The 24,938-nt window shown below is 45.3% G+C and overlaps 1 protein-coding gene and 1 non-coding gene across 7 annotated transcripts in view; both read left to right on the top strand.

Annotated features, from left to right (window-relative positions):
- The first annotated feature begins 7,429 nt into the window (after positions 1-7,429).
- Positions 7,430-24,938, top strand: part of LOC122210010 (Snf2 related CREBBP activator protein) — a 34,975-nt gene continuing 17,466 nt past the window's right edge. For 2 of the 6 annotated variants that reach the window (XM_042922378.1, XM_042922374.1), the window contains exons 1-21: positions 7,430-7,765; positions 9,252-9,325; positions 10,358-10,620; positions 11,991-12,242; positions 13,774-13,959; positions 14,202-14,342; positions 15,094-15,316; positions 15,432-15,712; positions 16,339-16,429; positions 16,570-16,659; positions 17,160-17,348; positions 17,434-17,762; positions 17,865-18,042; positions 18,843-18,979; positions 19,207-19,376; positions 19,492-19,684; positions 21,367-21,503; positions 21,595-21,781; positions 23,261-23,430; positions 23,832-24,097; positions 24,306-24,590. In XM_042922378.1, the coding sequence (XP_042778312.1) occupies positions 10,567-10,620; positions 11,991-12,242; positions 13,774-13,959; positions 14,202-14,342; positions 15,094-15,316; positions 15,432-15,712; positions 16,339-16,429; positions 16,570-16,659; positions 17,160-17,348; positions 17,434-17,762; positions 17,865-18,042; positions 18,843-18,979; positions 19,207-19,376; positions 19,492-19,684; positions 21,367-21,503; positions 21,595-21,781; positions 23,261-23,430; positions 23,832-24,097; positions 24,306-24,590 (3,559 nt within the window). In that variant the 5' untranslated portion in view covers positions 7,430-7,765; positions 9,252-9,325; positions 10,358-10,566. Of the gene's footprint in view, positions 7,766-7,790; positions 8,060-8,467; positions 8,547-8,569; positions 8,776-9,251; positions 9,326-10,357; positions 10,621-11,990; positions 12,243-13,773; positions 13,960-14,201; positions 14,343-15,093; positions 15,317-15,431; positions 15,713-16,338; positions 16,430-16,569; positions 16,660-17,159; positions 17,349-17,433; positions 17,763-17,864; positions 18,043-18,842; positions 18,980-19,206; positions 19,377-19,491; positions 19,685-21,366; positions 21,504-21,594; positions 21,782-23,260; positions 23,431-23,831; positions 24,098-24,305; positions 24,591-24,938 lie in introns of those variants that run through there. The other 4 variants (XM_042922379.1, XM_042922375.1, XM_042922376.1 and 1 more) reach the window with 4 other exon arrangements.
- LOC122210408 lies at positions 16,120-16,248 on the top strand. The gene has a single exon (XR_006198054.1). It is a non-coding gene; the product is annotated as a small nucleolar RNA SNORA30/SNORA37 family (small nucleolar RNA).

The raw sequence follows: 24,938 nt of genomic DNA, 5'->3' as shown, positions 1-24,938 counted from the left end.
GGGCCGGGGAGAACTAGAATAGAGAAATATTAAGATGTAACTGACACATCTGGTGGCTGGATGTGGGGCATGAGGGAAAGGGAAGGTGATGGCTGCGTTTCTAGTTTAAGTAACCGGACGGATACTGGTGCCATCGCTTCAGAGCAGATTTTGTGGTTCAACTCATGAGTTCAGTTATGGATGTATGAGTCTGAGGTGCCTGGGAGACCAGGAGGAATCCAGGAGTTAGATGGGAATGCAAGTTCTGAGCTAGGGAGAGTGCTTGGCTTAAGAGATGATACTTGGAATGCACAGTGAAATCATGACAAGATGCCTTTTTCTTATGAGATCTCTTTAGGCAAATTACCAGAAATGCTTACATGCAAATGCTTTCTGGTTGCAAGCTGGCTTCTCCACTTTACCTACACTGCTCTCTAACCCCCAGATACTTCTAGCAATGGAGGGTACCTGTAAAGAAGGGGTCCAGAAGCTAAGCTTCCTTAGCTTCAGGGTATCTGTCTCTGCCCTTGTGGATGTGTTGGATGAAAGAAGGCAATTGGGGGGACAATCTTGAGGAATGCCTACAATTGATGGAGTGGTCCAGGAGAAGTGGCCTGTGAGGGAGACTGAGAGGGAGCATTCAGGGAGGTAGGAGGTAGAGGAGACTGGGGAAAGCTTCACAGAAGGCAAGAAGAATGGCTGTTTAAAGGATCGTTATCATCAGCAATCAACTGTCTGCCAAGTTCTACTAATTCTTCCTCTGCAGAGTCTCTCCCTCTATCTCCACTGCCACCTCCTGGCCAATAGTCCCCATTACAACTGGGTAATTCCTTTGGCTTCTCTATTTCCAGCCTCTAGTAGAGGCTGGATCATGCCAATACCTCCTCAACAACTTTCAGTAGCTCCCTGTCACCTCCGAACTAATCCCCCGCTACCTAGCCTGGGATGCTGGGCCTTTGGCCACCTAGTTCCAGGTGACTTATCTGTCTCAGTCTGCTCCCTCATAAAAAAGAATAAGCTCACATATTCACTATCCCCCCAACCCTCAACCTTGTTGCGTCTATGTCATCTTCCTGAAGTGCCCACCCTGTATGCCTAAATTTTTCAAGGCTAGGCTCAAACGACATCTCATGTACCCACTGGATTTGACTTTACCTTTGACCACCTCCTTTTGTGGCATCAGAAACACTGCCCTAATTTTTACCAAGCTCACAGATCATCCCCCGATGAGACTAAATTCTTGAGAGTTGAGACTGTCATCTTCCCTCCTGTCTCTCCCATTTAACCTGGCACAGGGCCTGACACTCAGTGGGCAGAGAAAATGCCGGTCAGGAGAGCATACCCACTACCACTCGTGTGTAGAACAAGAGGTCTCAGATTCAACTGCCTCCGGGAACCAGACAGATAGGACAAATGCATGAAGTTGCTCAGTGCAAGACAATTGGGAATGGTGGGGCCTATGGCAAATAGGAGTCTTCATTTTTCTGCCTAACGTATTACTAACATTCAGAACATTATATAAATCTGAAAACTGAACTTGACCTGAAGATCATGAGTTTCAGACTCTGAAATATGGGTCCAAAATACACCCCTGCATTAAGGTGGTTCTTTAGAGCTTTCAAAGCAATTTTATATCAACAACTCCATCTCCACCTTATATGTGAGAAAAATGTGGCTCAGAGAAGTGAGGTGCTTAAGGAGATATAGCAAGGAATTAGTAGCACAAGGCGAGGTCCAACCCATTCAGACTCTGGCCTGGCCTACTGTCTTCTGGAGGTGTTGGGAAGAGGGTCTAAAAAGATGGGCTTCATTCACTTTTTAAAAATCAAGACTAATTTTTTAGGACAATATTATGTTCACAGCATTGAGGGGAAGGTACAGAGGTTTCCTATATACTCCCCATCCCAACACATGCACTTTTTCTCCATTGTCAACATCCTCCATGACGGTAGAACATTTGTTATAATTGATGAACCTACATTGACACACTATAATCACCCAAAGTCCGTGACTTACACTATAGTTCACTCTTGGTGTTGTACAGTTTATGGGTTTAGACAAATGGGCAATGACTTGTATCCACCATTATGGTATCATAGAGAGTATTTTCTGCCCTAAAACCCCTCTGTCCTCCTATTCATCCCTCCCTCACTGACCCCTGACAACCACCGATCTTGTTAGTCTCCGTAGTTTTGCCTTTTCCATAACGTCATACAGTTGGAATGATACAGTAGGTAGCCTTTTCATATTGGCTTCTTTCACTTAATAATATGCATTTAAGTTTCCTTCATGTTTCTTTTTTAACATTTATTTATTTTTGAGACAGAGAGAGACAGAGCATGAACAGGGGAGGGGCAGAGAGAGAGGGAGACACAGAATCTGAAACAGGCTCCAGGCTCTGAGCTGTCAGCACAGAGCCGGACGCGGGGCTCGAACTCACGGACCACGAGATCGTGACCTGAGCCGAAGTCGGACGCTCAACCGACCAAGCCACCCAGGCGCCCCTCCTTCATGTTTCTTGATGGCTCAATAGCTCACTTCTTTTTAGTGCTGAATAATATTCCACTGTCTGGATGTATCACAGTTTGTTTATCCATTCACCTACTGAAGGCCACCTTGGTTGCTTCCAAGTTCTGGTATTTGGAATAAAACTGTATAAACATTTGTGTGCAGGTTTTTCTGTGGACAGAAGTGTTTTGTTTTGTTTTTTCAACTCCTTTGGGAATAAAAAAAGGACCATGACTGCTGGTTTGTATGGGAAGACTATGTTTACTTTTGAACAGTTAAAAAATTTTTTTCTAATGTGTTTTTATTTTTGAGAGAGAGAGAGAGAGAGAGAGCGGGGGAGAGGCAGAGACAGAGACAGAATCAGAAGCAGGCTCCAGGCTCTTGAGCTGTCAGCACAGGACTCGAACCCACAAGCCCTGAGATCATGACCTGAGCCAAAGTCGGACACTTAACCGACTGAGCCACCCAGGCACCTGAGTATGTTTACTTTTGTAAGAAACCAGCAAACCATCTTGCAAAGTGGCTGCACTGTTCCCGCCAGCAATGAATGAGAGTTCCCACTGCTCCACATCCTCCTCAGCATTTGCTGTTGTCAGCGTCCTGAATTTTGGTCATTCTAATAGACATGTAGTAATATCTCATGTGGAGCATCGTTTCATATGTTTATTTGCCATCTGTGTGTCTTCTTTGGTGAGGTGTTTGCTATCTTTGGCCCATTTTTTAATCAGGGTGTTTTCTTACTACTGTGTTTTAAGAATTCTTGGAATATTTTTGAATATTCTTTTACCAGATGTTTTTTATAAATATTCTCTCCCAGTCTGTGGCTTGTCTTCTTATTCTTTTGTCTTCTTGTCTTTCACAGATATGTTTTTAATTTTAATGAAATCCATATGATCAATTATTTCTTATATGGATCATGCTTTTGGTGTTGTATCTAAAAAGGCGTCAATACCATAGCCAAGGTCATCTAGGTTTTCTCCTTTGTTATCTTCTAAATTTTTTTAATGTTTATTTATTTTGGAGAGAGAGAGAGAGAGAGAGAGAGAAAGAGAGAGAGACAGAACATGAGTAGGGGAGGGACAGAGAGAGAGAGGGAGACACAGAATTCGAAGCAGGCTCCAGGCTCTGAGCTGTCAGCACAGAGCCTGATGCGGGGCTTGAACTCATGGACTGCGAGATCACGACCTGAGCTGATGTCAGACGCTCAACCAACTAAGCCACCCAGGCCCCCCACTCCTATGTTATCTTCTAAGAGTTTCACAGTTTTGCTCTTTACATTTAGAGCTGTGATTCATTTTGAGTTAATTTTTGTGAAGGGATGTAAGGTCTGTGTCCAGACTAACATTTTTGCTTGTGCATGTCCAGTTGTTCTAGCTCCATTTGTTGAAAAGAGTATTTAATTTTTTTTTAATTTGAGAGAGAGAGAGAGAGAGAGAGTGAAAGCAGGAGAGAGGGGCGGGGGAGAGAGAGAATCCCAAGAAGGCTCCATGTTCAGCATGGAGCCTGATGTGGGACTTGATCCCAGGACCCCGGGATCGTGACCTGAGCTGAAATCAAGAGTTGGATGTTCAACCAACTGAGCCACCCAGGCACCCTGGACAGAGTATTTTTGCTCCATTGTATTCTTTGCTCCTTTGTCCAGATCAGTTGACATATCAATATGGGTCTATAACTGGACTCTCTATTCTGTTCTAGTAATCTATTTGTCTATTCTTTTGCTAATATCACTCTATCTTGATTACTGCAGCTTTATAGTAAGTCTTGAAGTCAGGTAGTATCAGTCTTCCAACTTTGTTCTCCTTCAATAATATCTTGGCTATTCTGGGTCTTTTGCCTTCTGATATAAACTTTAGAATCAGTTTGTTGATATTCACAAAATAACTTGCTGGGATTTTGATTGGGATTGCACCAAATCTATAAATCAAGTTGGGAAGAACTGACATCTTGACAATATTGAGTCTTCATCGTTCACTTTTCATTCAACCAAGATTTCATTTGGCAAATGGAACAATCTCCTTTTCACAGGATTGTCTGAAATATTTTTCATCATTCAGTAATTTATCTAGAGTACTATAAACCTGTGACAATGCCCCTGCTCTCAGGGAGCTTACCTTTTGGGGGGAGGGGAAGACAATAAACAAGGATACAAATAAATCAGTAATTGCAAGTAAGTGTTGTAAAGAAAGCGTGTAATACGGAGTGACTGGCAGTCAAAGGGCTATTTAATGTCAGGAACTTCTCTGAGGAGGCAACATTTGAACTAAGACTGTCATGAAAAGGGAGAGCTAGCCATGAGAAAAAATGTCAGAGGGAACAATAAAGATGAAGGCTCTGGAAGCAGAAATTGTTGGATGTTTTGGAGCAGGGCATGATGGCTACAGTATAGCAAACAAGGGGTAAATGAGGTTTTTAAAAAAAAAAGTAGGCAGGGGTCCTATCTTGTAGGGTTATTTATTTTTAAAATTTAAGTACAAAATACATGCTTTGAGGTATATAAAGTATACAAACTTTTAAGCGCGCAGCTCAGTGAATGTTTACACCTGTATATATACCCATGGAAATGACCTCATCCACGTTAAGATGTGGAATAATGGTCAGCAGACTTTTTTTGTAAAGTACCAGATAGAAAATTGTTGACTTTGTAGGCCTGTGGCCTCTGTTGCAACTACTCAGCTCTGGTACTGTAGCAGGAAAGCAGCTATAGATGCCATGTAAATGAATGGGTATGGTGGGGTTCTGATAAACCCTTAGTTGTGGACACTGAAATTTGAATGATGTATATTTTCATGTGTCACAAAAGGAGTTTTCTTTTGGTTTTTCCTCAACCATTTTCAAATGTAAAAACCATTCTTAGACTTGTGATTTAGACCTGTTAGCATTCTTAGTTTGTGGGCTGTACAGAAACAAGCGCTAGACAGGACTTGCTCTTTGGACCATAGTTTACCAACTCAGGACACACATTCCTAGTATCCCCCTAGGGAGCTGTGGCTCTTCCCAATTAAAATCCGTCTCTCTCTCAATGGTTATATTTTATTTTTAGCAACATCAATTACTTTTGCCTGCTTGAACTTCATATAAATGGAATCGCATGTGTATACTCTTGTGCCTAGATTCTTCATAATGTCAGCCCTATGGAGATTTTGTCACGACACATAATTTGGGCTTTCATTTAAGTGAGCTAAGATGCCATTTGGGGATCTTAAGCGTGACAGCAATATGATCTGATTTATACATTACGGTCACTCTGGTTGCCATGCAGAGAATGAAGTAAAGGGAGACAGGAGTGGATGTGGGAAGCTCATGGGTAATCCAAGCAAGAGATGATGATGGCTGGCCCAGGATGATAGTCGTGGAAATAGAAGAGATTTGAGGTTTATTTTCAGTTTGTGCTCATGAATCCAATACCAGTTATTTTGTTTTTAATCAAGTATTATAATACAAGTAATTCACACTAATAAATTTCCTGAATAATCTTTCTGAGAGTGGCATAGTGAATTTACATGTATAAACCATGTTCCTATCCTCAAGGGGTTAATAATACTTTCTGGGGTGGCGTGGACAGACCATGAATCCAGATACAATGCAATCAATTAGTACTCTATGAAACCCAGGAAGCTATGGGAGGAGTATTAAACCAGCCTAGGGGTGGTCAGAGCAGATCACCTGGGGCTTGTGGCCCTTGAGCTGAATTCTGGAGGAAGAATAGCTGGAAAAGGATGAGAACATTTATGGGAAGAGAGAGCTCTTGGTAGCTCAGTGTGGTTCTATGATGGGATCTCAGAAATTTGTAAACTTGGTGTGAAAAAAAAAAAGACTTTGAACTGGACCTAAGTGGATGGACATTCATCCACTTTTTCAATCAAATTATCTGTCCTGGATGCTTCCATATGTCTTGAGACTTCAGCGTAGGCCAGAGTTGGTAAACTGGCAGCCTGTGGCTGAATTTGACTCTTAGATGTATTTTGGCCCCCATTTCTGCAGGGTAACTGGAACAGTCGTTTGAACAGCGGCTGTTCTCTCTGGACAGAGCATGTGGTCTCCAGTTCCTCATATTCCTCACCTGACCCTCTTCACTTTATTTACATGACGTGCCGGCTCTTAAAGGTTTTTGAACTTTCTTTAAAAAAAATTTTTTTTATTGAAGTACAATTAACATAGAATGTTATGTTTGTTTCAGGTGTACAGGTTTTTGAGTTTTCAACCCCTGATCGTTGCTGTAAGAAAAATATGGGTCCAAATCAGTGACACAGATTCGATCAACTCTTTGAGTAAAATGGGTTAAGAGCTAAACTGGGTGGACGAAGAGGAGCTGAAGAACTTTTTCAGGGCTTCCTAACCTGACTCTTAGGGTGGGCTTTAGGTGGCAAATTGTGTGTGTGTGTCCTTGTGATTTAGGCTGTGTGGCTGTGAACCCTGGCTTTGGGCTCTGTCACTGGTTAATCTAGGAGCCTCAATTCATTTGTAAAATGGAGCATTGTTGGGATTAAAAGAGAATTAGTGCACAAAGTGGTCTCAACAGAAGGTAGCTGTTATTATTCTTTCCTGGGGTGAGGGTATCTCAAAGGAGTTCTTAACCTAGAAAGTTGGCCAACAAATGGCATATAGTTGCTTGGGAGCTATTGGGGATACCACCCTTGCGCAAAACGAAGCAGCTCTCTATAAAGTGGACTGCCTTGGGAATCCAGAGGCCCAAGCTCTACTGCTAATTTGCTGAAAACACCTGACATATTGCTTCAGCTCTCTGGGTGATCTATTAAAAAACGGGAGACTGGTCCGAATTGGCAGCCGCAATGCAGCTCCACAGGCACCTTCTCCGGTGGAGGATAAAGACTCTGTGCCGCGGGGCAAGCGCGGAGCCTCCAAGCGGACTACAACTCCCAGTATGCTTTGCGCCTCGGGCAGCGCCCTACGCTAGCACGCGAGCCTTCCCGTTCCCCAACGTCCAGTTACTGCCTCTCGCGAGAAGACGGGCCGCGCCGGCGGTAGCGATAGAGAGCTGTGGTGGTGGTGGTGGTGTTGGTGGTGGCGGCCGAGACGGCGGCGGCCATTTTGGTGGGGCCTCGGAAGCGGCGGCGGCGGTTCGCCGAGAGTAGCGTCTCCCATTTTTCCCACCCACCGTCCGCATCTCTGTGCCGTGAGAGGAGGCAGTGGAAGCAAGGCGGCGGCAGTAGCCGCGAGCCCCAGGGGAATTTAAAGGCCGCGAAGGCGGCGGCCAAGAGGGGGCCCTCCCCCCTCCTCGGCGGGAGGGGGGGTGGTGCGCACGCCCCCGAGGACGCAGGTAAGGAGAGGGAGACAAGATGGCGGACGCCCCACAGCTCCCCCTCCCCTGACGGGTGACTGCGCGCGCATCTTTCCGCCACCGCCTCTCCTCCCACCTTCCCGGGGTGCTGCGCGCGCACCTTCGGCCGGGGCCCCGGGGCCGGTGCGCGAGGCTGTCGGCGTGCGCCCATAGAGACAGGCTGAGGGGGGCCAGGCCGGCCAGCACTGGGCCCGGGCGCATCTCCTCTCCCCTCACGCCCGTCTGCGCACGCGTGCCTGAGCGAGCGAGCGAGCCCTGAGAGGACGGACCCAGGTGCGCTCCTGCCCGCCCACCAACCCCAGGCACCCCCCCCCCCCAGGGGCGCGCGGGAAGAGGAAGGGGGGCGTGGGATGAGAAGTCGGGGCGCGCGCCCACCATATCCAGTCAGTAACCAGGACCTGGCGGCACGAACCCTCCCTTATGTCAGCCTTTCGCGATCTGGTGTTGGGGGGCTCCCTGACGGGTAGGGATGAGAGACTTCCAGCCTGCGACCCTTGCGTGCGTGGGTTTGGGCTCTGGCGGGAGCCCCCGGGCGGTGCGCGCAGCCGGCTCTCTCCACTTCCAGTCGCGCACGCGCGGGCCCCTCCCCCAGTCTGTCGCGCACGTTGGGTGGGGTGGGAGTCCGGGAGGGGGCGGGGCTATCTTAGGGTTAGTGGCGACTTGGGGCAGAGGTCAGGGGTCACGTCGGGTCAGTCTGTTGGAAGGAGTTGGGAGACAGCAGTGAAGCTGGGGGTCAAGAGTTCAAGCTTCTTGGATTCTGGTTAGTTCGGGTCCTGTGAATCTGTTGTGGAGGAAGGAGTGAATCGAAGGCTGCTCCGTGGTTAAGGAATTTCCTTAAACACTGGGGAAACACTTCCGGGCCTTTGGTGGGTTTACCCTGCCTGTTTCCGGGGCATGGTTCTTTGCTGAGCGGTCTTTCTCTCTTCTGATTTCTCCTCTAATGTCTCCTGCTGCAGTTCTTGTGTTTGGGGAAGTGTCTCATGGCGCAGGTATAGGAGTTACGGGGTTCTTCCCTGAGGAAGGGTGGATTCTGTGATTCTGTTCAACCCTCACTGGAAAGAGCAGGCTGCCAGGCAGCCAATGTCTTTTTGAGCTTCTGGATGTGACAGGTTTTTTGTTTGTTTTACTTTGTTATTTGCTCTTTTATTCAGTGGTTGTAGCCTTTTACACTTAAGCTTTTTAAACTTTTTTTTTTTTTTTTTTTTTTTTTTTGTTTCACTACAGTGCTCCTCCTCTAGCCAGAATCTTATGTCTCTAGGGAGTTCTGTTTTCGCAAACCGTGATTTTGCTTTTATTTTTCTGAAACATGAGCCTTTCTTACTACTGTTTAATTCTCTTGTTTTCAGCCTTCGATTCGGGTATGTTTAAATGCTTCAAAAGTTACTGTAAAGAAGGTTTTGATGGATGTTGTTGGTAAATGTGGATTCGTTTCTCACTCTGTTTTCCTTCCCTCTGTTTGTTTCAGGCGTGATTTCCCTCAGTACGGCGGCACCGTGGAAGTACAGACTTTCACAGGGGGTGTGGTCTCAGCTCACACAGGTGAGGGTTCATACACCATTTTTTTGTGTTGATGCTAATAGAGATATTTGAGATGAGAGAAATTATAAGTCAGTATTTTTGGTTTGGTGATATTGGTGCAGCAACAAAAGTGGGAGTGTGGATAGAGAAAGGCCTGATCACCCTAGCCCTACCAAGGAGAGTAGCACATTTTCCTTGGTCTTGGCATCAGACTACCTCAGCTTAAGTCTTTCTGTTAGCTTATTACTGTGTGACCTTATGCAAGTTACTTGGGTCTCTTTGTGTGCTGACTTCCTAAATTATAAAAGAGGGAAAATGTTAGAATGCCTCAATTAGGTTAGGGATCTTTTCTGTATGCTTCTATTCTCAGTATATGGAAGGAACTAAATAAAGATTTATTAAGGTGTGAGAAGTGTTTAGGTCACAAGATAGTTGTGAGGATTATAGAACGTATCAAGTCAGTGCTTAAGAAAGTATGACACATAGTTGATGCTCAAGAAATGTAGACCATAATCATTGTTCATTTATAGATTCTTCAATGTGATTGTGGGGTTTTTTTTGTTTTTTTGTGGGTTTTTTTGGAGAGTCACTTGCATGTGTGTGTGAGTTGGGGGGAGGGGAGAGGGAGAGGGAGAAAGAGAATCTCAAGCAGTTTCCATGCTCAGTGTGGAGCTTGATGTGGGGATTGATCCCACAACCCTGGGATCATGACTTGAGCTGTAATCAAGAGTTGGACACGCAGGGCACCTGGGTGGCTCAGTCGGTTAAGCATCGGACTCTTGATTTCAGCTCAGGTCGTGATCTCATGGTTGGTGAGGTTGAGCCCCATCTTGGCCTCTGTGCCGATAGGACAGAGCCTGCTTGGGATTCTCTCTTTCTGTCTCTGCTTCTCTTCTTCTTGCTCTCTCTCTCTCTGTCTCTACAAATAAGTAAACTTAAAAAAAAAAAAAAATTTTGGATACTCAAAGAACTGAACCACCCCGGCATCCTTTTTTTCCCAAGGATTTATTCATCTTTTTAAAACCCATTTCTACTCTTTTAACCCTACCTAAGGTGCTCCAGAGGCCGGTGGACCTGAGCGGAGGCTGGGACGCCCTAGTGGGCCCCGGGCCCTGGAAGGCGGGTCCCGGTGGCCGGTGGCCCAGAATGAGGCCAGCTCCCAGCATGCCCTGCAGCCGGACGCCAGCCCCTCGGCCAGCAGCAGTGGTGATAACGACCCAGTCATTCTTCAGGCGTCCAAAGAGGAGCCTGGGAGTGGGACCATGCAGAGCAGCCCCTCCCCTGCTCACCCTCAGCTCCCAGTCCTGCAGACACAGGTTTGAAAGTGGGGAGGGTTCCTTCTCTGCTTCTGCTTTTGTAAACTATTAGCTCGGATGCAGAAGAAATATGGCAAGTTTTAGCCACATTTCCATGATCCTAACTGTCTGTGTTTGGAAAATTTTTGGTGGTCAGCTTGACCATCAAGCCTGTTAGATATGTTCTATTTGACATTTAGTGTAATGTTGATTTCTGAGTTTGGAAACCTTTTGTTACCTGAAAAGGGTTGAATTAGGCCAGGTTGGATATGGAGGTTGAAACCACATGCTCCTAAGACTGTGAGCTTTGAGAATAGATAATTTTTTAGAAGTTGGAGCAACGTAAGCATTATGGATGGTGTGTGGTATTTGCTCTTTTCTCATACCAAGGAAGTGCAGGAGTAGAAGAAACATGGATTTTGAGAGCAGACATACCTAGATTTGCATAGAGTGGCTTTTGATGGGTATGGATTTAATACTTACAATTTTTCTGTGTACCTGGGAAATTTTGTGACATGCAGTTGTTTGTCGTTTAACTGAGGTAGGAATTTCAGTGGCACCCTGTGAGGCTAATATGCTGGAGTGATTTTTATGAGTGTTCTCACTATCAGCATTTAAGTGAGACCATGTTCTCTACTTATTATTGTTTGTGCAGTACCTTGCAAAGTAATAGGTGGGTGTTTGAGAACAGTTACCAGCTCCTCTCTCCTTCCCTTCCCACCTTCCTGGTAAAGGAAACTCCCAAGATTGATGAGGAACCTAAAGAGGTTTAGGTGATCTTCGTTTTTGTTTTCTAAATGTTTATTCATTTTTGAGAGAGCGTGAGCAGAAGAGGGGCAGAGAGAGAGAGACAGAGACAGAGACAGAGACAGGATCCAGAGTGGGCTCTGTGCTGACAGCAGCAAGCCTGATGTGGGGCTTGAACTCATACGAGATCATGATCTGAGCTGAAGTTGGACGCTCAACCAACTGAGCCACCCAGGTGCCCCTGTTGTTGCTTTTTGAACATGGTGGTAACTTAAATTTATTTTAATAGGTGAATCTGCCATACTTGCTGTGTAAATGAGGGAAGAATAGAGAGTTGTTTATGTGAGTGAAATCATTGAGGCTCTGAAAGGATCATTAGCATTTGAAGTTATATGCTATAATATTATTCTTGAATTTGGGAACTGTGTAAATGTCAGGCTCTAATTCCTCTCGCATGCCAAGTATCTGTGAACTTGGCTCTGTTATCTTTAACATTTTATGAAAAGATCGTCCCAAATATTTGTGTTTATAAAAATGAGGTTGATAATTTACTCCGTAGTTTTTTCTTGTGAAGATAGAATGAAATAATATGCTTAGAACTTCTGGCTCAGTGCTAAGCGTTCATTTTATTTATGTTTTTCTAGATGGTGTCGGACGGCATGACAGGCAGCAATCCTGTGTCCCCTGCCTCATCCAGTTCCCCAGCCTCTAGTGGGGCAGGTGGCATCTCTCCCCAGCATATTGCTCAAGATTCCTCTCTGGATGGACCTCCAGGGCCCCCAGATGGTGCCACAGTGCCCTTGGAGGGACTCAGCTTACCCCAGGCTGCTGACCTTGCTAACAAAGGCCCAAAGTGGGAGAAGAGCCATGCTGAGATTGCAGAGCAGGCCAAGCATGTATGTACTGGAAATGCCTATGAGAGTTTTTGGGAGTCTTCCTTCTTTAACTTCTCTGTCCCATGGGCCCTTTACATTTCTTTCCTTGTGGATTTAGAGTATAGGCTTTGCCTTAACTTACATGATCTTGAGCAAGTTGTTTGATCTGAACCTCATTTCCTTTTCTGTAAAGTAAACATCATGTAATAGTTCATGGACTTACGAGGTCTGTGTTAAAGGAGAAAATACACGTAGAAGTGCTATGTCAAATATAAAGCTCTGGACATTTGCTGGTTTCTGCTTCTCATTTCTGTCCTCTAGCCCCTATTATTTACCTAGCAATAAGTGTAGTCTCTGAACCAGCAGCATCAGCATCACTTGGGAAATTAGAGATGCAAGTTTCTTGGTACCTCTCTTCTACCTATCCATTTAAAGCTTGAGGGGTAGGCTCCAGCAATCTGACTTAAAAAGCACTCCAGATGATTTTGATGCATGCTTAAATTTGAGAGCCATTGGTCTAATACCCAGGTCTTTCTTAATGTTTCCTTCACTGTCAGGCCATTTAGTTCCCTGTCTCGTTTCTGGCTGTAATTTCCTCTGATTTAGTTTTTGTCAGGAGAGGCCAAGCATAATAAAGGCAATTGTCTTGAGTTTTTTAAGTCACTTCTGTTAAATAAAAAAAGTTTCAAGTGCTTTCATCGTATTGCTTATGAAATTTGACCATTATAGAAAGTTAATTTTTTTTATCACAAAAACTGTTGTTAATCTTTTAGTATTTTCACAAAAAAGCGTACATTGTTATAAAAGTGTTTTTCAAAAACAAACAGGATTGTGTATGTGGGGCTTTGTAACCTATTTCTAAGCATGAACATACTCTTGGGCAAGCAGATTTCTACAGTGATGAAGATCCTTTCTATCTAGTCTGTAAGGAAGCATATACTCCTTGCTTCTCTGGAGGCTCCCCATGGATTTCATTTTTCTAAGTCTTTCCAATATTCAATTTTTTTTTTTTTTTTTTTTTTAACGTTCAGTTTTATTTTTGAGAGTGAGCGGGGCAGGGGCAGAGAGAGAGGGAGACAGAATCAGAAGCAGGCTTCAGATTCCCAGCTGTCAGCACAGAGCCTGATGGGGGGCTCGAATTCACAAACCACGAGATCATGACCTGGGCTGAAGTTGGACGCTTAACCGACGGAGTCACCCAGGTGCCCCATGTCTTTCCTATATTCATGGGGTATGGAGATTGAGTGAAATAATGGAAAGAATATGAATTCTGGTGTCTAGACTCATTAGATGTATTTTGAATTCCCGGCTCTTACCACTTTCTGGTTGTGTGATCTCAAGTAAATTGCTTAATCTCTTTGATTTTTTTTTTTTTAATTCACCTGTGAAGATTGTAATACCTACCTTGTAGTATTGGTATGTGGACTTAAGACAGACATAAAACACTCAGTTCAGACAGTGCTTGTATGTAATCAGTGCCCAGGAATTCACCTATGTTCCTGAGGTGGACTTTATGTCCAGTAACTTGATTGACCTAGCTCTTCCTCATTAGGAGGCTGAGATTGAGACTCGGATTGCTGAGCTGCGGAAGGAGGGTTTCTGGTCACTGAAGAGGCTGCCTAAAGTGCCCGAGCCTCCCCGCCCCAAAGGCCACTGGGACTATCTATGTGAGGAGATGCAATGGCTCTCTGCTGACTTTGCTCAGGAGCGTCGTTGGAAACGGGGTGTGGCCCGTAAGGTATGTCCTCAACTGAGCCTACCTTCCATATTTTTTTTCTAGGTTTCCTTTTCCTTTATACGTGGGTTTGTTGGAAGGCAACCAAACAGAACAGTGTAGGGTGCATATTAATGTCCATAGTCTCAAGAGGCAAGCTCTGACTTCCCAAATGTCTTGGACTTGATTTTTGTTTTTGTTCTTGACGTGAGGAAGGGATAGGAGACTGGCCTTGGAGTTTTCACTCTGGTTCCTCATTCCCACAGGTTGTGCGCATGGTCATCCGGCACCACGAGGAGCAGCGGCAGAAAGAAGAGCGGGCTCGGAGGGAAGAGCAGGCCAAGCTACGCCGAATCGCCTCCACCATGGCCAAGGACGTCAGGCAGTTCTGGAGTAACGTGGAGAAGGTCGGCAGCAGGGATTGGGAAAGGGAAATGCCTTAGGTGTCCTAGGTGGGTAGCATGGTAGCAGGAGTGGTCGAAACGTCTCCTTGAGAGAGTGAATATTCTAATTTCAAACAACTCTAATGACATTTCTGTTTTGTATTGGATGTCTCTAGTGTTGAGTGCCAAGAAGAAAGACAGTGGAAAAATATGGCCCTGCCTTTGGGGAATATTAATAGGACTTTTTGATCCCTCTAGGCCATCTGTCCTTTGCAGGGCATTCAGCATGCTTTTTCTAAACCTCTACTATTTACCTGCTTAAATATTTACATCAAAGTTCTCAAATTGTTCTTACATATTGTTTGTTGTTTCTCAAGTACTACCAGGTTTCTTTCTGTATTTTAGTTTTGTCTCCTGCCAGCTCCTTAACTTCTCTTTTCCACTTCATTGTTCTTTTGTACATTTCTGGTAATTTACCTATGGTCTTTTTGCTGCCAAGCAATGCCTTTCTTTTCATTTCCACTTAGGGAACACGTACTTAGTCTTTAAGATTCAGCTCCAGATACACTTGTAAATCTTCCCTGCTGCCTGAAGTTAAACTGGTTCTTCTCTTTCTTGTGCTCCCTTTGTGCTTTCATCAAAAGCATCTTTAGGGTCATTTAGCTCTTCCCTCTTGGAAAGCCAGCTCAGGGCCTAGCATAGAGGAGGCTTCCCTAAATATTGGATAAAAGAATACATGAATATTTTAGTGACCGTCCATTTCACGCTGTGGCAGGTGGTGCAATTCAAGCAACAGTCCCGGTTGGAGGAAAAGCGTAAAAAAGCTCTGGACCTGCACCTGGACTTCATTGTGGGGCAAACTGAAAAGTACTCAGACCTTTTGTCTCAGAGCCTCAACCAGCCACTAGCATCCAGCAAAGCTGGCTCTTCCCCTTGCCTTGGCTCTTCCTCAGCTGCCTCTAGTCCTCCACCCCCGGTTTCCAGGCTGGATGATGAAGGTGTGTGTCCTCTTTGGCTCTGTTACTCTTCCTCATGTACCCTTTCCAGAGCTGAAAACCCACCCTGTGGCTTGCAGGGCCCCGTGGACTTTGTGACCTTGTTCTCCTGCTATAGATGGGGACTTCCAACCCCAAGAGGAGGAGGAAGAGGATGATGAGGAGACGATTGAGGTTGAAGAACAACAGGAAGGCAATGATGCAGAGACCCAGAGGCGTGAGATTGAGCTGCTTCGACGTGAGGGAGAATTGCCATTGGAAGAGCTGCTCCGTTCCCTTCCCCCTCAGCTGCTAGGAGGGCCTTCCAGCCCCTCGAGAACCCCCTCATCTCGTGACAGTGACACCCGAGATGGGCCTGAAGAAGGTGGTGAAGAAGAAGAGCCCTCTCAAGTGTTAAAGGTATAGGGAGAATGGGTAGAGGAAGGGCTCAGAGTGGGAGCAGAGGTAGAGGTTCAAGGACTGAGTTCTGGTCTGTAAGATCATTTGTGGTTTTCAGGAGTCCTCCCTGGTTAAGGGTGATTGGCTCTCATTTGGGGATGGATATGGAAGAGCCTGGGTTTGGGGCAAGTTGTATTTTGAGATGGGCATTTCCTAATGCTGTAATGGAAGAGTATACTGTACTCTTTAATTGCCTCACGGTCTTGAAAAGATAACTCTGGTTCTTGCCACTTCTGTGAAATGGTCCTAATACTCCCTATTGGTTTGTAGGTTTGGACCTGGGATGATAATCTTGAAGTCTTTTCTGGACCTAAGCTCTCTCTTTCTCCATATGTGTGAGCGCATGGGGATGGTGTTGGGGGCCTTATCTAGCACTTTCACAGGTCCTCCCCCAGGCAGTGGGGCCAGGATTTGGTAGCTGGTGCTGAAAGAAAACCCTTGATTGCATCTTTGCCCTGGGACTGTGCCAGTGGCAGCTGTCACTCAGTGGGACAGAGAGACTGTTCTGTGATATCATGTTCAACATTGTACCTTTCTCCTGCTGCTCTAACCTTAGGTCTTCTCCCTTTTTATCTTTTGCCATACAGGTGAAGCCCTCACCCTCTGTCACACAGCGCAACAAACAGCCCTGGCATCCAGATGAGGATGACGAAGAGTTTACTGCCAATGAGGATGAAGGTCAGGCTTGTTCTCTTTGTCCTGTTGCCCTTTACTCTTTGAATCGTCTGGACCTACCATTTCATGTTTTCTCTTGTCTTCCACTGGGATTGTGTTCTATGATTCTGTTGCCATTGATTTTGCTTTATTCTCTTTCCTAGCGGAGGATGAAGAGGATACTATAGCAGCTGAGGAGCAGTTGGAAGGGGAGGTGGATCATGCCATGGAACTGAGCGAGTTGGCTCGAGAAGGTGACATTTCAGCAGACGTTTACTGAACATCCATTTGGTGTCTCCTCTGTGCAGAGTGCCAGGGATACAGAGATGAATAAGACACTTTTTATCCCCCTTGGAGGAACTCCAGGTCTAATGACAGAGACAGATGTCAACAAATAATTATAAATAGAATTTGAGGACTGGGTGTGATGTAAGTTTGAACAAAGTGATGTGACAGCTTAGTGGAACTAATGTAAGAAGCTTATTTGACTTGAACCTCAAAGAGAGGTTTAGTTTGATATTATCTTTCACAGCGGGAGGCAGCAGCATCCATGGTTCCAGCCCAGGCTGTGGGGCTTGGCTTTAGTAGCTGGCTTTAGTGCTGAAAGTAAACTGTTTCACCTCCCTTCAGACCTGGGCCTAGTAGTGTCTATAGAAACTTAGGTAAAATGATCTGGCACCACTCAGACCTCCCTTTCTCCTTTGCCCCCTTTCCCTTGAAGTTCCCAAAAGCTTATCCTTCGTTTCTTCTCCAGGTGAGCTGTCTATGGAGGAGCTGCTGCAGCAGTATGCAGGAGCCTATGCTTCTGATGCCTCTGCCCCAGGCTCTGGGAGTAGTGAAGAGGAAGATGAAGATGAGGTTGAGGCTAACAGCTCTGACTGTGAACCAGAGGGGGCTACAGAAGCTGAAGAGGTTCCTCAAGAGGATAGTAGCAGTCAATCAGGTGGATGTGTGGTCATGGGCACATCGGAGGGGAGACACTGGAGGAGTAGGTGTTGTGAGCACTTAGCCTTCGTTTTGTGTTTTAGAATCTGCTGAGGAGCAGAGCGAGGAAGAGGAAGATGAGCATTCAGAAGAGGAAGAAACAAGCGGGAGTTCAGAATCAGAGGAATCTGAGTCTGAGGAATCTGAGGAGTCTCGATCACAGAGCCAAGCAGATGAGGAAGAGGAGGAAGATGATGACTTCGGGGTGGAGTACTTGCTTGCCCGGGATGAAGAGCAGAGCGAGGCAGATGGGGGCAGTGGGCCTCCCACCCCAGGGCCTGCCACTACTCTAGGCCCTAAGAAGGAAATTACTGACATCGCTGCAGCAGCTGAAAGTCTTCAGCCCAAGGGTTATACCTTGGCCACTACGCAGGTATTCCCAGGCCCCAGCTTCTGTTTTCTCTTACCTTGACTTTGCTGTTTCTCAGCGACTGATACCTCATTTCTACCCTGATGCCTCTCTTCCTCCTACCAGGTGAAGACCCCCATTCCCTTGCTCCTGCGGGGCCAGCTCCGAGAGTACCAACACATTGGGCTGGACTGGCTGGTTACTATGTATGAGAAGAAGCTTAATGGTATTCTTGCTGATGAGATGGGGCTAGGCAAGACAATCCAGACCATCTCCCTACTTGCCCACTTGGCCTGTGAAAAAGGTAACAAGGCAGGGCCTTTCATCTTGGGCTGCTTGGCCAGCTCCCTGCAAAGCTTGTTTAATGGTGACCCTAGCTGCAGGATGGTAAAACACTCACTGTTTTGCTGCTGTTTTAGTAGCTTCATTGACTCTGGTTAGTAACTATAAAGATGTTAGCTTAAGTGCTAGGATTCTTAGGAAGGACCATCAGGACAGAATGGTCAGGGTTATACCTCAGGAACCAGAACAGAACCCCAAAGTTTGGGGCACCTGGGTGGCTTAGTTGGTTGAGCGTCTGACTTAGACTCAGGTTATGGTCTCGTGGCTTGTGAGCTTGAGCCCCATGTCAGGCTGACAGCTCAGAGCCTGGAGCCTGCTTCGGATTCTGTGTCTCCCTCTCTCTCTCTCTGCTCCTCCCTGCTCATGCTCTGTCTCTCTTTCAAAAGTAAAAAAACATTAAAAAAAACCCAAAAACTCCCAAAGTTATATTTCCTTACCATCTCTCATTCTTTTTTTTTTTTTTTTTTTTCTTTTCCTGCTTAAAATCTTTCTAAGTTTATTTTGTTTTTTTAACTGGAGGTGTAATTGACGTACAACATTATGTTTCGGGTATACAACATGATGTTTTGATACTAGTGTGCATTGTGAAGTGATTAGTACAGTAAGTCTCATTAACATCCACCACCACACGTAGTTAACAAAAATTTTTTTGTGTGTGATGAGAACTTTAAGATTTACCCTCTTAGCAATTTTGAAATATGCGATGCAGTATTATTAACTATAGTCATCATGCTGTACGTCTCTCATTCTTTTGTTAAACAGGTAACTGGGGTCCCCATTTGATCATTGTCCCCACCAGTGTGATGCTGAACTGGGAGATGGAGCTGAAACGGTGGTGCCCCAGCTTTAAAATCCTCACTTATTATGGAGCCCAGAAGGAGAGGAAGCTCAAGCGGCAGGTTTGCCCCTCCATGTGATCACTTCCCCCCGAATGATTGCTCTTTTACTCTTAGGCCCTTTCCTCGGAGGGGCTTCTCCCCCTACCCTTTCTGTTGCTCCCTTCTGCTTCTGGGACTTTGTCTTTCTCCCAGTCTGATTTATGTTCCTTGAGGACCTTAGCATATCTTCCCTTTCTCCTTTCTTTTCTTTTCACCCCACTATCTGGTGCTTTCTCCTAATACCTTAGGGCTGGACCAAGCCCAATGCCTTCCATGTGTGTATCACGTCTTATAAGCTGGTGCTGCAGGACCACCAAGCCTTCCGCCGCAAGAACTGGCGCTATCTCATTCTGGATGAGGCTCAGAACATCAAGAACTTCAAGTCGCAGCGTTGGCAGTCATTGCTCAACTTCAACAGGTAGAGATGGAAATGGGGGTTTGTAGGAGGGTTGACTTGACCTGAAGGGTGAGATGCTTGGAAGGTTGGGACCTTGCTGACCATCTTCCCTCTAATTTCCTCTGTTTCTTTGCAGCCAGAGACGCCTACTCCTCACAGGAACTCCCTTGCAGAACAGCCTCATGGAGCTGTGGTCTTTGATGCACTTTTTGATGCCCCATGTCTTCCAGTCTCATCGCGAGTTTAAAGAATGGTTCTCTAACCCCCTAACTGGCATGATTGAGGGCAGCCAAGAGTACAATGAAGGTCTAGTCAAACGTCTCCACAAGGTAGGGCCTATAACAGTTCGTCAGGGGTATCGGGAATAATGAATGAAGGGCAATACCTAGAAAACCTTTATGGAGAGAAAGTCAGTGCTGGGCTAAATTCGCTGTTGTCAAGTAGCAGCGTTCTAGTGACTAACCCAATGCCAAATTGAGTGACCTCATTTTAGTCATCATTTTACCTTTTTTTTCCTTATGGTGACATTTCTGTCTTTATTCTCTGAGTAGAATGACACTGCTGATCAGTCATTGCTTAGATTTTTTCCTTGCTGAGCTTTCTTCAGCTTTCATCGGGATCTCTTTTTTCTTTGTTTTTGTTTGTTTTCTTTTTTTCTTTTGTCTTCTCTGGCTCCTCTTCCTTTGTCCAGCTTTTAATATTCTCAATATTGTCTCAATAACGTCTCAATATTCTTATTTTTATTTTTTTCTCAATTGACATATCTTAAGGCCTAAAGATCCTCTGTGTATTTTTATTCTCGTGACTCTCTATACCAGTCAACTTGTATTTAAATTTGACTTGATTTCTTTATTTTTTTTTATTTCTTTTTTTTTTTTTTTTTTAAATTTTTTTTAACTTTTTTTGTTTTTGAGACAGAGAGAGACAGAGCATGAGTGGGGGAGGGTCAGAGAGAGGGAGACACAGAATCTGAAACAGGCTCCAGGCTCTGAGCTGTCAGCACAGAGCCCGACGCGGGGCTCGAACCCACAGACTGCGAGATCATGACCTGAGCCGAAGTCGGACGCTTAACCGACTGAGCCACCCAGGCACCCCTGACTTGATTTCTTTAATTGAAAGTTTCTCCTGAACTCATTCTGTTCTAAGTCAAACAACTCAAGTCTTCTAGCCTACTGTATCTACTCCATGTTGTTCAATCATACCATCATTTTCGTAAATTAAACTAGAAACCAAAAGGTTTTTAGTTATATCTCTTTCCTTCATTTTATTCCTATTTTTCATTTCTTCCATGGCAATTTAAAGACTATGTCCTGGGGCTCCTGGTGGCTCAGTTGGTTGGGTGTCCGACTTTGGCTCAGGTCATGGTCTTGTGGTTCATGGGTTTAAGCCCCACATCGGGCTTCATGCTGGTGGTGCAGAGCCTGCTTGGGATTCTCTCTCTCTCTCCCCCTCTCTCTGCACCTTCTCCACACTCCCTTTTTTGAAAATAAATAAATGAACATTAAAAAAGTTAAAAAAAAAAAAGAATAAATGCACATAAAGACAATGTCCTCTCCGGTTTTACCTCTTGGGATTTTCAGATTTGCCTTTTGTTTTGTATGGTGTAGTCACTGCCAGTTTTTGTTTTCAGCTTGTCTCCTGGATTTACTTTCATAATATTTGCAGATTTATAGTTACTCCTTGAAGTGTAATTTGAGCCATCCTTCTTGCAGAGTTAGTTGCTCTGCCCTCATTGTTTTTGTAATACTTTTTTTAAGGTTAGTGTCGTCCTCATCATCGTTATGCATATCTCCTTCAACAGGTAGTAAAGTCCTGGGAAGAGGGCTTACTTTTGACTCATCTTTGTGTGATTGGTTCCTGGCATGCTTCATGGCTTCATGGCTTCATGAGTGTTTACTGAAGGGTTAAGCCAGTGCTCTGCTGGTCATCAGGCCAAGACCCAGCTAGAGGGGCTAGGTTAGGGCTCAGTGCCCATTTTTCTCCTGTCAGCCACCTGCTTATTTGCTTTTAGGTTTTGCGGCCTTTTTTGCTGCGCCGAGTTAAGGTGGATGTTGAGAAGCAGATGCCTAAAAAATATGAGCATGTTATCCGCTGCCGGCTCTCCAAGCGCCAACGATGTCTCTATGATGACTTCATGGCACAGACCACGTAAGGGAGGACAGAGGGTGGGCCCTGTGATGCTGTGTTAGAACAGATGTGACTGTCAGGGTGCTCCATGTATTTTTTTCCTCTCTCCCAGAACTAAGGAGACTCTAGCCACAGGCCATTTCATGAGTGTCATCAACATTTTGATGCAGCTGCGAAAAGTCTGCAATCATCCAAACCTGTTTGACCCTCGACCTGTTACCTCCCCCTTCATCACCCCAGGAATCTGCTTCAGCACCGCCTCTCTGGTGCTAAGGGCCACTGATGTCCATCCCCTCCAGGTAAGTAGTTGCTCCCAAGATAATTGGCCCTATTCCAATCCTGCATCTTTTTCTTTAGGCTGCCGTCCGATCTTTTGCATCCTTACCTCCCTGTAATCTCAGCACTATTCCCTCAGTTTCATTGTTTTCTAGCTGTGTGATTTTTGGGCAAGCTAATTATTAATCTCTAACCCTAAGTTTGCTTGCCCTTGAAAGTACTGATTACAAGGTCTATTATCTGTGGTATGTTTGTGAAAATTGTGTTAATGTTTTTGGAAGTGCCTAGCATATTAGTAATACTTACAATGTTTTGTTTTCCTGTTCCTTTCCCTCTTTTTGGTTGCCTTTCCCCCCCAAACATTTGGTTTTGTTACGATAAAATACACAACAGGTTTTACCATTTTACCCATTTTTAAGCATATGATTAGTGGCATGAGTACATTCACATTATTATGCAACTACTGCCACCATCCAACTTCAACACTTTTTTCATCTTTCCAGATTGAAACACCATACACACTAATAGTAACTCTGTATTCTCCCCTTTCCTCCAGCCCTTGGCAGCCACCATTGTACTTTGTAGAAGTTTGACTATTAAATAGAATCATATAGTATTTGTTCTTTTGTGACTGGCTTATTTCTCTTAGCAAAATGTCTTTCAGGTCCATCCATGTTGTAGTATGTGTCAGAATTTGCTTCTTTGTTTAAGTTGGATAATTCTGTTCTGTATCTTTGTGTATCTATGTGTAGTCACACATATGTGTGTGTATATATATTGCATTTTGTTTATTTGTTTATTCATCAAGGGACAGCTGGGTTATTTTCATCTCATTATTACAAATAATGTTACTGTGAACGTGGGTGTACAAATATCAGTGTGAGTCCCTACTTTCAGTTCTTTTGGGTACATACCCAGACATTGAATTGCTGGATCATATGGTAGTTTTATTTTTAATGTTTTGAGGAATTTCCATAGTGTTTTCCATAGCGCTTTCTCCATTTCACATTCCCACCAGCAGTACACAAAGGTTCTAATTTATCAACATCATTGCCAGCACCTTTTATTTTCTGTTTTATTATAATAGCTATCTTTTTAATGGGTGTGAGGTGGGGGTACCTCCTTGTGGTTTTGATTTGCATTTCCCAATGATTAGTGATGTTGAGCATCTTTTCATGTACTTACTGTATATTTCCTTTGGAGAAAGGTCTACTCAAGATATTTGCCAATTTTTTAATTGGGCAATTTTTAAATTACACTTAGTTGAGTTGTAGGAGTTCTTTATATGTTCTGGATATTAACCCCTTATGAGGTACATGATTTGCAAATATTTTGTCCCATGCTATGGCTTGTGTTTTCACTCTGTCAATAGGATCCTTTGATGCAGTGCAGTTTATCAGTTTTTTTTCCTTTTGTTGCCTGTGCTATTGGTGTCATATCCAAGAAATCATTGCCATATTGGTCCCTTTGACACCATGCTTTTGTGTTCCTTCTTGTACCAGCGGATAGACATGGGTCGGTTTGATCTTATTGGCCTGGAGGGTCGTGTCTCTAGATATGAGGCTGACACATTTCTACCCCGGCACCGCCTCTCCCGCCGGGTACTGCTAGAGGTGGCTACTGCTCCTGACCCCCCACCCCGGCCCAAACCAGTCAAGATGAAGGTCAACAGGTACCAGGGCTGAGGGATAAAGGGATGGGTTCCTAGAAAAAGTGGCTAAAGCTAGCTGGGGGCAGAAATTGGGGTGGAAAGGAGAGAGTTGGAGGCTAGGCTGGAATGTTTATGTGGGATTGATGCAAAATACTGTGAAGGATTTGGGGGAGAGAAAAACTAGAAGAGGGAACTGGGAGGGGCCCTCATGTTTGTCACTGATCTTTCTCCATTTCTTTGCTTGGTGCTTTTCAGTCATCTCAAGTTCCTTTCCCTTTTTCTCCTTTGTGTCCTTTCCCTTTACCCCCTTTGCTTTTGTTACCTTGTCATATACTTCTGCCTCATTTTCCTTGTTCCTTTTTTTTCCCCTATACCTTATTCTCCTTCTCTCCCTACCAACCTTCTTCTTTTTGTCCTCATAGGATGCTGCAGCCAGTGCCCAAGCAAGAAGGCCGGACAGTGGTGGTGGTCAATAGCCCACGGACCCCCCTGGGCCCTGTCCCGGTCCGACCCCCTCCAGGCCCTGAGCTCTCCACCCAGCCCCCACCTGGCCCAACCCCCCCAGTGCTGCCAGCACCACTGATGGTGTCAGCCTCGCCTGTTGGGCCCCCACTTATTCCAACATCGCGGCCTCCTGGCCCCGTTGTGTTGCCTCCACTGCAGCCAAACAGTGGGCCTCTGCCCCAGGGTGAGTTACCAGGGGGCTAAGATGCTGGGGAGTACCTCATGTATATTATTCAGATTGGGGAAGAAATAATGAAATTGGGAGTGATGAGGAAGCTGGATTGGAGATAGGTGTGCTGTTTGATGGGTTGGCAGCGTGCATGGAGGCTTTTGGGAGCAGGCTAAGGCTCTAGTTAGGGTATATCTGACAGGTGTTTGCTTTGTGTCTACAGTGTTGCCATCCCCCCTGGGGGTCCTGAGTGGGACCTCAAGGCCTCCTACACCAACCCTGTCCCTAAAGCCAGCCCCACCTGCTCCTGTTCGCCTAAGCCCTGCCCCACCTCCAGGCTCATCCAGCCTGTTGAAGCCTCTGACAGTGCCACCGGGCTACACTTTCCCTTCTGCCGCCACCACCACCTCTACCGCCACAGCCGCTGCTCCCACCACGGCAGTGCCGACTACTACTCCTGCGCCACAGCGCCTCATCCTGTCTCCTGATATGCAAGCTCGCCTGCCCTGTAAGTTCTCAGGAGTCTGTGAGTGAAAGACTTGAGATGGCAGAAAGGTTTATGTGCCACAGGGTTGGAGAAAAGCCAGGAAATGTGAAAGTAGTAGGTAGCTAATGTACATAAAGCATTTTGCCATGTGCTGGAAATTCATAATCAAGTAAGAGCTGTCAAGTCCTGAGGCTGGTAAGGGAGATGACACAGAGATGTGTAAATTGTGATAAACCTAGCAGCAGAAAGTTATTTGAGGTAAAAGAGCAGCACAGAGTTGGGAGTGGTGATAAACTCAGCATGGTGGCAGACCGTTAGAGAACGTAAAGGAGATTGCTAGGCAAACAAGTGGGATTGGAAGGAGTAGCA

This window comes from Panthera leo, chromosome E3, assembly GCF_018350215.1.
Source record: "Panthera leo isolate Ple1 chromosome E3, P.leo_Ple1_pat1.1, whole genome shotgun sequence".
NCBI classification, from domain to species: domain Eukaryota; kingdom Metazoa; phylum Chordata; class Mammalia; order Carnivora; family Felidae; genus Panthera; species Panthera leo.
This window is presented reverse-complemented; position numbering and strand designations above follow the sequence as displayed.